This window comes from Protobothrops mucrosquamatus, unplaced genomic scaffold (assembly GCF_001527695.2).
Source record: "Protobothrops mucrosquamatus isolate PMUCROS unplaced genomic scaffold, P.Mucros_1.0 scaffold4251, whole genome shotgun sequence".
Classification (NCBI taxonomy): Eukaryota; Metazoa; Chordata; class Lepidosauria; order Squamata; family Viperidae; genus Protobothrops; species Protobothrops mucrosquamatus.
In genome coordinates, this window is record NW_015390170.1 from 55,418 (window position 1) to 70,377 (window position 14,960).

Below are 14,960 nucleotides of genomic sequence, written 5' to 3' on the forward strand. Positions count from 1 at the left end.
TTATATAAAGTACATCAAATATGAAATGCTGATTTCATGTAAAATTGTCATGGCAATAAAACTCAGAAGTAGGGAATAATGCCCCCTTCATACCTGGTTACCTCCGAGACCGCCTTCTGCCACAGATCACCTCTCACCGGCCGATACGCTCCCACAGAGAGGGTCTCCTCAGGGTGCCGTCAACCAGACAGTGTCGGTTGGTGACCCCCAGGGGGAGAGCCTTCTCTGTTGGAGCCCCCACCCTCTGGAACGAACTACCCCAAGAGATCCGGGTGATTCCGGATCTCCCCTCCTTCCGCCGCGCCCTCAAGACATGGCTATTTCAGCTGGCAGGACTGGCCTAAGGGGTATTTTAAATTTGGTTTTTAAATAACTTTTAAAAAAGGAAGAAAAGGCCCATATTAATATTTCTTTTTAACTTCATTTTTAAACTTTGTATATTGTATTGATTGTTTTGTTTTAAACTGGCTGTAAGCCGCCCTGAGTCCACCAGGAGAAGGGCGGGGTATAAATGTAATAAATAAATAAATAAATAAATAAATAATATTGCTTCAGGCTACAGAAATATTGTCTAATTTGGCACCAGATTGGGAAAGGATGAGGTAATATGTGCATATCAATTAATTTGTAGAAATATAGCACTCTGCCACAATTAAGGGACAGATTGGATTTATAAAATCATTTTAATGTTGTCCTTTTGCATGTAATACTTTTGCAATCCATCTAAACAGATGATGAGAAAGAAATGGGAGCATCAGGATAGAATATTCCCAATTACACTGTTGCCTGCACACAGATTAGCAAACATCAATGATATCCTATCATTTAGATAAACCTATTTTCAGTTGAGCAAAATCTTCTCTCTGGTAACACATGAATGTTTATCATTTGTTTTCAATGACAAACAGCTGCAAATATTACAGGAACCAATTCCTAAACTGATGTTCAGGTCTAACCAGTGTACATAATGTGTATGAGCTGAGTGATTCTGAGCACAACTTGGGTCTTATCAGGACATCATCAAAGCTTCAGTTAGGACATCTGAGACATATGATGAATTCAGAATACTTGGGGTCTGCTTGCTCCCAATAAGACAAAGTCCAAAGTTTCTTGGTCAACAAGCAGCTATATCAATTTGTTTAATAAGTAAAATAAAGAACCTGAAATTCTAAAAGAGTTTAAAGCATTCATTTATACTTATGCCAATTTGGGGTGATTTAGTTTCATTGCGTACTCGTCAAATAACAGTCCTGGAAAGCCAACAAACCACATCACTGCTATCGGTACAAGCGCTATAATAAGTATGTAACTCCTGCTGCTTATATGTAGTGTATTCATTCCAGAGTGTAGCAACTCTTTCTACCTTTGCACACCCGCTTTTCCCCAGTCAGAACATCCCCGTTATTTGTGCAATTGAACTGTGTCGCGGACGTGGTAACAAAAAGGACAGGGGATAGAGCATTCAAAACGGGAAACGGGGTGTGTGTGTGTTTGTAGGTGCGAGACAGAGAACACCCACTAACATCTATAGTAGGTTCAGTTCTAGATTGTTTTGCAAAGCGATTAAAATGTACACAGGCACCATTCTCCTGACACGTAGTGCATTTATTTCTCTCCCCTTCATTTACAAGGAAGTAAACGAGGCACCCTGTCAATATGTTACTGGGGGTGTGGGTGTGTGAGTTGCTTAGAGCTCCTATCCAGCCTCCCCGTCCACCCCACAAAAGCAGCGTTGCCCTCCACTCCTTCGCCTTTTGCCCAGCGGTCAGCCTAGAGCTCCCGTTTCCCATCAAGAACCAACCCCCCCAAAGCGCAAACTGGCGTCGGCGGATAACTGGTCCTCCGCCTCCCCCTCCGGCCCACGCCCGGTCCGGCTAAGAAGGCAGCGGGTCTCCGCGGAGGAAGAAGCCTCTCCTTCCTCCGGCGCTGGCTTCCTTTCCCTCCGCTTCCCCCCGTTGCACGGCGCCCGATACGATACTGAAAACGCGCCTCGACTCACGCAGGGACGAAAGGACCGCCAGCAGCAGCAGCGCCGGGAAGGAGGCCGTGGGCGCCGCGCCCTGCCGCGAGCCGCCGCTCCCCGAAAACGCCGCTAAAGCCGCCGCTGCCAACGCCGCTGCCATTTTCCTGCTTCCATCGCCTTTTCCTCCCATTGTTCCTCCCCCGCCCATGGTTGGAGAGGGGTGGGAAAGCCGAGGGGAGCTACCGCGCGCCCATTGAGCTGTGCCTCTGTCAATCACGCACACCTCCTGAATCCCACGTCTCCTTTTCACGAGGCTCTGCCTCTGGCTTCCCCTGGCGAAAAGCGGTTGGCAGTTCCAGCTGCCACTCTCCCTTGCAGGCTTTATTAGAAAAGCACCGCCCCACCCTCGTTGGGGGCTGACACGTGATAAGGAGCGATTTGGGCGCTTTTTGTAGCCTTCTCAAATATTGCAGCAGGATTCGCTTTCTGCCCGGTTTTTTTTTTAAATCTGGCAGTGGCTCAAGTGGAAGTATCCCTAGCATGATAGAGATTTCGTGGCTTTTTATCCGACGGTTATTTCCTTCTTCGGCATCCCAGTTATTAACCATGTATCTGTCCAGATTGTGGAAGTGCACGTTCTGTTCAAGCCTAGATAACGCCTCGTTCTGAGATAATTCCTCCTATAAAAATGAACAGGGGCTGTTTTTTCTCGTTAATTGCAACGCATTCTTAACAGGTTTTGCTCGGTGTTTGACGTCAGATATAGCCATGTGAATAATTTCCTGTTTTCTCCCATTAAAAGGTAGGAAAGTGTAAAAAAAAAGCATGCTTAAATATTTCCATTATGACAGGTATTAGAAATTAAGTATTACAGTTTTTGGTGCACTGTTGATTTAAACTGTCAGAAGTAAGTCTTCATCCTGGTTCATCCAAGCCAGGGATAAATAAGCAACATGGTGACTGCTTTGGGAAGAAGGTTACAGTTTATTGAAGAAGCAGAAAGATGGTTCTTGCAAGACAGAGCAGAGGGAAGAAGGGCCTGAGCACATGGGAAGTAGCTTTTTATACCCTCTCTAGCCCTGTTTGGAATAGTTTCCTGTTCCTGTGGCATGAACCTTGAGGCTATCTCTGATTGTTTTTCTAGGCCTTGATATCTGTGGCTTAATCCTATTATCATATCCTGCTTCCCTGGTGATGGGGCGAATGACTCCTAGAGTTTGGGTGGGGTATGCAGATTTTAAGTCTCTTTGTCTTGACAAACTTTCTGATGGTTTTACATCTGCATTTGTATAGGGCTGGCTCCTGCTTCAGGCAAAGAGATTTTGAGGCCAGGGAGATTTGGTTTCTGGTTTTAAAAATCCTTGAGGAAAAATATATTTTTCTGTCCTTTTAATATTTCCTTCTCTGGGGAGCTGACTTCCCACAAAACCAAGTTCTCAAGATGCTACTTTAAGGAGCGTATTTCTACTTATTCTTTTTAATACACGGTAGACATTTGGGTAGAATCATATAGTTGTAATGGCCCATTTAAACTCTCCAAACAACTCTTCAGTACAGGAATCAAACTTATTTTGAACAGATTGCCTAGTCTCCACTCTAACCCACCCAGGAAAAGGAAGGATAATTAGTAATTACCCAGTCCAGTGGCTAATTGGGGTCATTGCTAATCTTGTGCATGATTCTGAAGCTAGCCATGCATATACTTATCATACATTCTATTTATAGTCAGCTAGTTTGCAAATCATGGAATATTTTGTCAGATACTTTGTTGAATGATGCCCACATCATTGCTACACTTTATTTAAAAAGTTTCCAAATCAAGGAAATACGATCAGGATAGTTTTGCAAGACTTGTTCTTGATAAATTCGTGACATGTTAATGAACACATTATTTTCACAGTGCTTAGAAATCGGTGTCTCCATGGTCTGTTCTAGAATCTTATCAAGTGTTGATGTCAGACTTACTGATCTGAAGATCTTTGGATTCTCTCTCCCCACACACACAACTTTGAAATGGAATATTTGCCTTTCTTCATTCATCTGGTATATATTTTTCTCAAAATTTCTCATGGATAATATATTAAAATTCACCCAGATTTTCTGCAAGTTTCTTCAGTTCCTAAAGGTGAGCTGGAAAGTTATTTCCAAGATGTCGTGGAAAAACCCAATGGAAAAGACAAGAGACAGCAACACAAAACAATAATTCTTACTTTAAGATTCAGAGGTTTATTTTGCTAATGATTTGGAACATAGCAAGCATAATAACACAACATCACTTACATTAATAACCCATTGCAATGAAGACCATACGCTACTATAGCAGAATCCAAAAGGGCAGCTATGGCCCCGAGCTACACTTAAACTAATATTTTTATACCCGTGTTCATCTGAAGCCTCCATCCATCTACTTTTAGTCCCTCTTTTCCCACGGTTACAATACTCATGTTCCAACTATACACAGAACTACCTACTTTGCAATTTCATATTGCACAAAGCTCAGCAGATTACAAATAGCACATTCGTATTGTGAAACAATATAGAGTTCAAGCTAAAGCTTTTGTTTTTTAAATCATTACTGTGGGGCCTATCTCAGGTTTGCTCCAGCCTCATTTTGGTATACGAGGAGGGGGCTGTATTTTCCATCTCCCACAAAGACAAATATTCCTCTAAAATCTTAATTTTATCTCTTCATCCACTCCCTCAGAATTACCTGGCGATACCTTCTTTGTTAGAAAAAACTAACTTTTCTTTATTACCCGTTAACACTTATCAACTTCACAGGGAAGCCAGTATACCACTTCTTTTCTCTTTTTTGAACTATATATAAAGTTTTAGCTGAGCTTTCATTTCCTGATTCTCTCTAAAATTATTGGCTAAGAAATTGCTTTTCTTTCATCACCTTTCCTTCTTCCCCCTCCAAAATGTATCCTTTTCAGATCTTTCTTGTTTTTTTGTGTGTGTGTTGCTAGGTGTCCTTTTGCCCTCCATTTTTTAAAAATTATGATTCTTATAGTTTTAATGCAAAATATGAAGACTGAAAGGCAATAATTATGACTACAGTATTATTTTTAAGTCACAACATAGAGAACTTGCGGTGTCTAAAGGCCATGCTAAGTGTTGGCTGTGGGTACATCAATAGGCAGAACTATAATAAAAAAAATGAATGCACACAGATCAGCTTGAGAGTTTCAAAAACTTTCTTTTTTTCTTTCTTTCCAATCAAGCAGAACAGGTAGAAGCCAGTAAATGTGATAAAAGTAACCATGTTAGTCTACCACATCAAAAGAATCCCTAAATATTCTTTTGGAACCTTAATACCCCAACCCCCAAAAATGTAAATATTACCCATTAAAATATTAAGCATCTTAATTAAAACAAGTAATTAAGGAAAACCAATTCTTTTAGGTGTTCCTTCAGGTGTACTGCAACTATAGCTAGATGTATTCAAGCCAACCACTCAGAGGAACCTTGTATAAACTAGCATAATATTGCATCTGAAAAAGAAAAAAAAATCTTTGAAATAATTTTAATTTTGAACAATTTTATAATATGGTATGGTAAAATAATAGTTTTTTTCACTGATTGCAGCCAACTGTGCTAATTGAAACCTGGTTGTACAGCAAGAAACAGTTATTCAGCTAGAACCACTGGATATGTATGATAGAATAGCCCTTATTTCTAATTAACTTTTCTCCTCATTTATTTTAATATAAATATTTAATATTATAAATTCCTATGACTTGTCCCAATTTTTCTGTCAGTGTTCCATTAAAGTTATTCCGGTTCAATCTAATTTATGATGCAGTTATTACAGGAGGAAAAATAAAAACTGTTACTATTTCATAGATGAAATTAATACTTTAACACAAATTATCTGCTCAGTATTTAAGCTTCTTGTAAAGTATGTCTAACTTTGGAGGGCAGGAAATAATTAGGCTTGACTCACAAGAGGAAAAAAAAACGTCAAGAGGAAAGTATGACCTCTCCAGCACTTGTTATGCTACACAACAAAGTGGCTATCAAAGACACCATGCACTAACAATATGGCCTGAATTATTGTCTTAACCCCGTGCCAAGAAAGCAGCAGGTCTTTAAGGCTCTTTAAAAGGTGAGCAGAGCTGGAGCCAACTTAATTTCAGGAGATATGGTCTTCCTGAGGGCAGATGTAACTACAGAACAGGCATGTTTCCTGGTCACCCTGACCATATAATCAGCAGGATTCTACTGCCTGACCTAATGAGAAGGTAAAAACAGTGAGTGTAATACAATCTTTCAGATACTCCAACGCCATGCTATAATTTTATAAGTAATAATCAGCATCCTGAATTGCATCAAATGTGTTGTGTTCTTGTGCTTGTGTTCTTACAGATATTTTCAATCTCTCATTGCAGCAGGTAGTGGCCCGTTGTGTTTTAAGACGACCATCATTTTGCCAGTGCCAAAAAAGTCCACAATTACAGGGTTTCAATGATTACTGTCCGGTTGCACTGAAATCCATCATTATAAAATGCTTTGAGAAGCTGATAATAGGACATTATTGTATCTAGCCTCCTGCCAGCCTTTGACCCCCTTCAGTTTGCTTACTGACCAAATTGTTCTACAGAGGATGCTATTTCTTCTGTTCTCCATCTGAGCTTGGAGCACTTAGAAATACTCATGTGTGTTTGTTGTTTGTCGACTTCAGTTCAGCATTTAACACAATCATTCCCCAGCATCCAGTAGACAAACTGGGCTCTTTATGCTTAAAGACTTCTTTGTGCAACTGGATTCTTGATTTTCTTACTAATAGGCGCCAGTATGTGCGAGCTGGAACAAATATTTCTAACACCATTTTCTNCTGGGTCTCCCTCCTTATCTGCTCCTTCTTCTTCCATCTAAATTGATGTTATCTATCTTTTAACCGTATTCTCTTTTCAGCCAATCATAAAAAGTTCCCCAGATTTCATAGTAGTCTGACTCTGTCTTATCTTTAATCGTCATTGTTAGTCTATTCATTTCTGGATGGCAGAAAAGATTATTGGCAGTTCCCTCCCTTCCATCCAGGACGTAGCATATAAGCATTGCTTGAGCAGGGTCGGCAAGATTGTCTGGGACACTACACATTCTCTTCATGACCTGTTTTCCTTCTTACCTTCTGGGAGGAGGCTTCGTGGTATCCGCAGCAGAACATCCAGACTCAGTCACAGTTTTGTTCCATACTGTATTAACCTTGTGAACTCTAAAGCTTCCTCCTTCTGTTATATATTCAAGATGGACAGTGATTAATATTTATATGTTACTTATATGTAAGGGTGTAGGTCTATACATATGTTGTATATAGTATGTTTAAATGTGTGTTATGTATGTTTACACTTTGAGAGCAAGAAACTAAATTTCATTTTTAATGTGTGCCATTGTGCCCACAATAAAAAAAATGACAACGGTTATCTATCTATCTATCTATCTATCTATCTATCTATCTATCTATCTATCTATCTATCTATCTATCTATCTATCTATCTATCTATCTATCTATCTATCTATACATAAAACAGCTAAAAAGTTAAAAGGAACTAAAAGTTGCAGGCACAGATAACTGTTGAACTCAGCCTCTTCTCTCAGGGGATTTCAACTACATAAACCACACAGAAGTTAGGAACTGACTTTGAAAAATCATCTAAACAATATAAAACAAAAAATGAACTTGAGATGAAATGACAGAATGGACGGTCCTGGAGAAGAGACGTCATTCAACTTCAAAAAAGTAATCCTTGAATTGTACCCAGAGGCAAATTGGAAGGCTCAAGAAATGTGCTGAAATGGCAAAGACATTCTACAGAATATAATATATAATTATAATAGTATAATGAACACTCTAAGCAGCTAGACCTCAGAGAAGAAATTTTCTTCAACTATATAGAGCTTACATGCAGTTTCGTTTCCATCCCAGTTTCTCATTACATTCCTTATAAATTGATCACTGGATTATAATCAAATCCTTATCCAAACAGTTAGATATGATTATCAGCACATTTAATATATTATTCTATTATTTTCTATTGCGTGAATAAAAAAGTATATGTATTTCCCCAAAAATAAGCCCTACCTCAAAAATAAGCCCTAGCTTGATTTTTATACGTGCGCCCAATATAAGCCCTACCCCAAAAATAAGCCCTACTTAAGACCCCTTCCACTCCATTGCACTGGTTGCACGAGGTGGGGCGAGGTGCACAGGTAAAAATCAAGCTAGTGCAGGGATGGGGTGGAGCTACCCTACATGCCCCACACCCACTTACTTTAGGACAGTTGCAGCCAGGCCCCCATGTCCCGACACCTGCCTCGCCTCTCCAGCCAACTTCTTCTGTGACTTCTTGCCAACGCTCACGCATGTCACCCCCAGCCTCCATTTTGCCAAACAAGCTCCAGATTGACACGCGTGACGCCCCCTGTCCTTCAATTCACCATCAGAGGCCTTTCCAAAGAGGTCGCAGAAGAAGTGGGGCAACGAGGTAAGTGGTCGGGCATGGGAGGCCTGGCTATGGCAGTCCTAAGGTAAGCGGGAAAAACATTCTCTGAAAATAAGACCTGGTGCCTCTCTTGGAGGCAAAAAAAATATAAGACCAGGTCTTGTTTTGGGGGAAACACAATATTACGTTGTGCTATGCTGAAAAACTGCTCATATTTTTAGTAAAAAACTGACAACGCTTGCTAGAATGTATCAGTGTAAAGGTGAGTAGTTTGTACAATGGGAAATCAGATAGCAGGATTCCCTCAGCTAACAAAGTCTTACCTGTTTATGACTGTGATTGGATGGCACACAATAATTTCTCTGTTGACATCTTTTATTTGGAGTTCTGAAGGAGCTACAGTATATCACCCACCTCTGTGATAAGTGTGCCATGAAGGCGAGATCATTATTGCTATAGTATGCAAACTATAATCAAGTCTGATGTTGTATTGCAGACATGTCAAACACAAGGCCCGCGGTCCGGGTGCGGTCTGGGGAGGGCCCAGATTTGGCCCCCTGGGGCTGTCCCAGAAATGGCAAGAGACCGGCCCCCATTGCCCCAGCCCTGGCCCACCCCACCCCAGCTAGGCACCCTGGAAGCAGCGAGCACTCAGGGGCTGGTGGTGTGCAGCAGCAGCTCATTTGTCTCAGCCCGCCCCGCCCCGCCCCTCCCAGCTTAACCCCATCACGCCCGGCCATGCCCCACTTTGCTGGGCTTCTCCTCGTGTGGCTCTGCTTTGCCAGGCCAGAAAGGGGGAGAAGGAAGAGAAAGCAGGAAGGGTGTGTGTGTGAGGGAGGGAGGGAGGGAGAGAGACACACACAGAGAGAGAGACAGAGAGAGAGGAGTGGAAGAGGAGGAGGAGGAAGCCGAGGTGTTACAAAAAAGGAGAGCTTCCCCCATTCTTCCACCCCTTCTTTTTTTTTTTTTAACTTCCTCCCACTCCGTTCAGGTGCAGCTGGAGGAAAAGGACGAGGAAGAGAAAACAGGAAGGGTGTGTGTGTGTGTGTATGAGAGAGAGAGAGAGAGCCAGGAGGGGAAGAGGTGGAGGAAGCCAAGGTTTTACAAAAAAGGAGAGCTTCCACCTTTCTCCCCCTCCTTTTTTTTATTAACCTGTGTGTGTGTGTGTGAGAGAGAGAGAGAGAGAGAGAGAGAGCAGGGAAGCGAAAGTGTGGAGAACCAGGAGCGTTGCAGAGTAAGCAAACTTACAAAAAGGGGATTTCTCTCTCTCTCATACACAAACACACACACACACACACACATGCTCATACAAATACACACATACACACACACAGGAAGGTGGTGTGCAGGCAGGCGAGAGAGCAAACTTGCAGATTAGCTTTGTGGTCTATTCTTGCCTCCTCCCCTCCCTAAAATCCAGGCAATAGAACTCTTTGGATTGAATGGCAAGTTAAGAGAAATTGGTGTGAGTTGAAATTAAAAGGCCGAGTCAACTCCCCGCCCCCGCAATTATTTTGTTAAAGACAAAAATACTTACCTTCATCTGCTTTTATAATTTAATCCAGCCTTACCCAAACTAATATATTTTGGGTGTCATGAACCACAGTTCCCATCATCCTGTGGCTATGCTGGCTAGAAATGCAATGCCTTATTTTCTCTGCAGTATGCGCCTAGGAGGCAGTAGGTCTGTGGGATTTAGATGTATTTAAACATTTGTTTCTTCTGCCTAATTTATTAAATCAACATCTAATTTGAAATTAAAAGTTTCTGAGAAATCCAGGGTGGTTTACAAGAAAACTCTCAAAGACAGCTATTGTAAAGCATCACTAGCACTGCTTAAAACAATATTAAAAGTGTGTATTTTAAGAAAGTAAAATATTAGTAGGAATTTACTTAGTGCGATTTGACCATAAAATATGTTGTTGTTTTACATATGCCTGGCTGAACAGTGTGTTTGGAGTTGCCTCTAAACAGGTGAGGGTTGCACTGTTTTTGAATTTTATTTTTGCCTTCTAAAATATCCTTCTTTATTTTCTATCACCTGAAATTTAATAAGCATTCATTCATCTTTTATCCAAGCCATTAATAAAAACTTGTATTGCACAGGCCCAAGACTATATAGTGGTTTACTCCAACTGGTGAACCTTTGACAGTATTCTCCAAGTATGATTTTCAACTACCGTTACATATATGCTTAACTGTAATGGCATTCACACACTAGCTTGCTCATCAGAATGCAAAAGCACTTTGTAAAATATTTTACTAAAATAAAATTATGTTTTATTGTAGCATTTCTGTCATTTACTAAAAAAGTTATGAATCAAACAAACCTTATTTCAGATTAAGGAATAATTAATCATTATTCCTTAATCTGGAATAAGATCAATTTGGCAAACTTTCCTGACAAATTCATGTTACCATTCATGTGGCCTTCTGACAATTACCAGACCAATCTTATACCACTTAGAAAACAATCTCTTTCGGTGTGACGACTCCCCTAGATGCTTCCCCAGATGGTAGTTTGGAGTTCTGAGCCAGTCTCAGGCACGTCAGGAAGGGATGCAGCTGAAGGCTATAAGCCAAGAGCGGAGGGGCTGAGCACAGGGAGCAACCAGACAAGTAGCCGGCTGAGCTAGAGACAGGAGAGGCACAGCTGAAGCTGGGGAGCCCAGAGACTTCGAATGGAGAGGGCACACAGCTGAAGCTGGTCAGTGGAGATGAAGACAATCTGGCTCCTCCTCCTCCAGATCCAAGAGCACGTAGGGCTGAGAGGAGGCAGGCACGAAGATCATCAGCCAGTCTACTTGCAAAAAGGCAGCCTTGTCCCTCTTGAGGGGCTGCACCAGGAAACAGTTATTTAGTTCAGTAAGGCGAGTGAAACAATGCTGGGAACATGTCCATTCCTTGCTCTGTGTTCTTGCCTTGAACTTCGGATTGTGCCTCTTTAACTGTGGAATTGCTTTTGCCTTCTCAGCTTGCCTTTGCCTTGTGGCCTTGCTTTTGCCCTGTGGATTTACTTTTGCCTTAGCCTTGTGGATTCATCGTTGCCTTGTGGACTTGCCTTGCCCTGTGGACTTGTTTTGCCTTGGCACATGCCTTTGCCTTGTGGACTTACTTTTGCCTACTGGACTGGACTTGCCTTTGCCTTGTGGACTAGTGCTGGCTTCTTTTGAGTAGCCTGCTGAGCTCATTGTGGGTGAGCCGGTGCTGGCATACAGAATTGGTGGGGAATACTAATTCAGGCTTGGAAGCCTTAATAAAGACTCCTAACACCATGATGAGTGTGTGTATGTCAGTGGTACAGCACATTAGGACGTGCTCTAGACTTCCCATTTTATTTAATGTCAGAATGATTTGTCTATATTCTCTAGATTATTTCTCCCCCCTTCCCATTTTAAGATAGAGTATTTGTTTTCCCAGCAGCTAGCACCTTGTCCATTGTCCAGAATTTCTTAAGAATACTGTAAGGTTTGGCCATCAGAAGATATTCCTTCAATGCCCCGAGTGCAGTTCATTTGGTCTTGAGAAGTTATAGATATTCCCTATCATTCATAAGCTCAGTCCTATCTTTTTCATTCTCTGAATTTATTAAAATCCACTTTTTAAAATCCAAGATGTATTTGAATAGGCTCATCATTTTATTACTATGAGTAATAGTAGCCTGACTCAAACCAGGTAAATAGTTTGGACTAAAATTTCCTTGCCATTAGTCATGTTGATCAGGGCTGATGTTGATAGAACACCAACACATCTTTAAGATGCATTAAGTTGCTTAGTTTCTAGTTTCACTAAAGAGTGTTTCTTTTGCGGATTTCCTAATAGTAAGAAGGAACTCAGCAGTATAATAATTGGTATAATTATAGATAAAGCATAGATTAAGCATGGACAGTCTATGGCCACCTCAAATGTTATCAAGTTGCAACTTGCACCATTCCTCAACATTTTGACAGGCTTACAAGGACTAATCTAAATTTGAGTTCAACAACATCTAGATGGTCACATGTTACTTGACACCACTATGAACTGCTGCAATGAGAATTGAAATATTTTGAAAATATGTTAACTTATTATATTTTGTTTGTTAAAGAATACTCCATACTCCTTTGATCTACTATTGAAAAATTGTGATGTATTCTTAGATTTTAAAACAGTCTGATTGAACATGGAAATATTTTAACATTTTTTTGGTCCTATCTTGATCAGATGTATTCTGTAAGCATCCAGTACCTTACCAACTCAATGACTTGAGAAGTAGAACTTGCTGACTTTGTAATGTAATGCTTGGATTAATAACTCTGCAAGAAGCTGCTACCTTGGTATTCTCTAAATGGTATGGATGACAACTCCCCAGAGTCCTTCCTTGCTGGCCAAAATGACAGTGGTTTATATCTTTTTTTTATATAAAATGTTTATTAATTTTTGTAATTGAACAGCAAATACCAATATGATGCATTTACATACACGAGCAAAAAAGATAATCCTACTCAATACTACAACTACAATCCTACAACAAAAAGAATCTATGCCTCAAACATACTCGTTTACTTCAGAGCCAGTGGGAGGGGCTAGATCCAAAAGATCTGTCATGGCAGACCTGCAAGGAATGCTCCAGAAGCTCCAAAAGCCGAAAGATGGCTAAGTTAATGACTTTAAATGTTAATGGATTGAACTCACCACAAAAAAGGAAGAAAATATTTCATTATTTGAAACAATACAAAAATGATATTATATGTTTGCAAGAAACGCACATTGCATCAAAAGATCAAAAATATCTGGTTAACTCTAAATTGGGTCTACATTTTATTGCCCTGCACCAAAGAAAAAAGCAGGTATAGTTTTTTATGTTCAGAAAGAATTACTGCCAAAGTTAATAGATTTTGATACAGAAGGAAGATTTGTGCTTATTGAACTTTTATTGAATGACAGTGGTTTATATCTGAATACCTGAAATATAGTAGGTTACCTACACCTGAAGCAAGCTGTTTGTAGGCAACCATCTGGAGCATTATTTCATTTGCCTATTAATATCTACCCAGCCCAGTTCAACTTGCAGAACCAATCTGAAAGGAATAAGTATTTTTGCCCCTAGTCAAATTATCCTACTTATACTAGAAGAGATAGACAGAAGAAACATGAACACACACTTCTTAATTGTTGCCAAACAAGTACTTGTTTCAGCGCATTGTTACATACACTAATTTTAGAGAAAGAATGCAACTTACGCACAACTTCTCCATCACTCATTAAGTAATTTTTCATTCCATCCACTTATTACTATACCTTTCACCATAACCCTGACTTTGATTTTTCCGGGTGTAATATTCATATCTGGAGGGTTTTTAACATCACAGATATAGGTTCCATTGTCCTGAAATTGCATGTTTGCTATAGTGATTGATGCATCTTTTCTGTTAAGGTCTCCAGCCCATCTGCTTCTGTCACCAAATTGTGTACTCTTCGCACGATATGCTTTTCCATTGGAATAATAGAAGAACTATAATCAAAAACACAAAAAATATGCTGTATTAAAAAACCTGCTTTCCCCTATTTCTTAACTAATCTAAATTTCTTTAAAACTCAACTCATACATGAATTTCAAAATAGTGCAAAAGTGCAAGACAATGATAATATTCTACTTGAGAGCCTGTAAAGCTGGTTTTAAACCAGTTGAAAGGTCAGAGAAATATTTTACACATAATATCACAAGAATTTTAAAGGTAATTCCAGGAGCTCAGTTATCTTGCTCTGCCTCACTTTCCTCAATTCTGTTTTTTTCCCAAACTACTGAACTGATAACTATTACTATTACATGATTTCCTTCTGGTATTAATTTTTTATTTTCCCATCGTATTAAGATAAAAGATAACTAACCCAAGCAGGTGAAGTGGGTTAAAGCATTTCCTCATCTAAGCAAGGCTTTTGGTAGCAACCAATTTTGGAGCAAAATACAATTAATATCTTAACTAACATTTCAAGGGAACAATCAGACTTTTAGTAGTACAAGGAGCAAGCAAGAACAGGCAGGGCTTTTTACTTCTTACAATTTTCTTTTGCAAACAATATCTTACCGAGACAAGAGATGATGATCCCTCGCCTTGGAAACTCCAGGTGACAGAAGTTGAACTGCTGATCACTTCTGTGGAAGTAAAAGTGCATGGAAGCTTTGCTTCAGTCCCATTCTCCACAGGAAAGTCTGGCGGTGTGTATACCTCCGCAGCTGAAACCTGGACTATCAAGAACATCATTACAAGAATCAGAATCCTTCATAAATATTAACACTATATCAAACATAGGTATGAAGAGTTTAATCAGCCAAACATAGATTGAAGAATCTATTAAATCAAAGAGATTGAGAATAATTATGAAAAATTGTGGAAATCAGTACAAAAAGACTTATCAATGTGGAAAAAACTTCATTTTTCCTTGCTGGGTCGTATTGCGGCCATCAAAATGAACATTTTACCTAAGTTTCTTTTTTTATTTCAGACGATACCTATTCTAAAAAATGAACTTAACTTGAAAGAATGGCAGAGAGACTTGAATCGCTTTAT

At 39.9% G+C, this 14,960-nt stretch overlaps 1 protein-coding gene across 1 annotated transcript in view; it reads right to left on the reverse strand.

Moving 5' to 3' along the window:
* Window positions 1-13,220: 13,220 nt before the first annotated feature.
* LOC107298750 (V-set and immunoglobulin domain-containing protein 1) overlaps window positions 13,221-14,960 on the reverse strand; it is an 8,624-nt gene continuing 6,884 nt past the window's right edge. The window contains exons 4-5 of the mRNA XM_029286608.1: window positions 14,478-14,638; window positions 13,221-13,903 (exon numbers count right to left, since the gene is read on the reverse strand). Of these exons, the coding sequence (XP_029142441.1) occupies window positions 13,646-13,903; window positions 14,478-14,638 (419 nt within the window). The 3' untranslated portion in view covers window positions 13,221-13,645. The remainder of the gene's footprint in view (window positions 13,904-14,477; window positions 14,639-14,960) is intronic.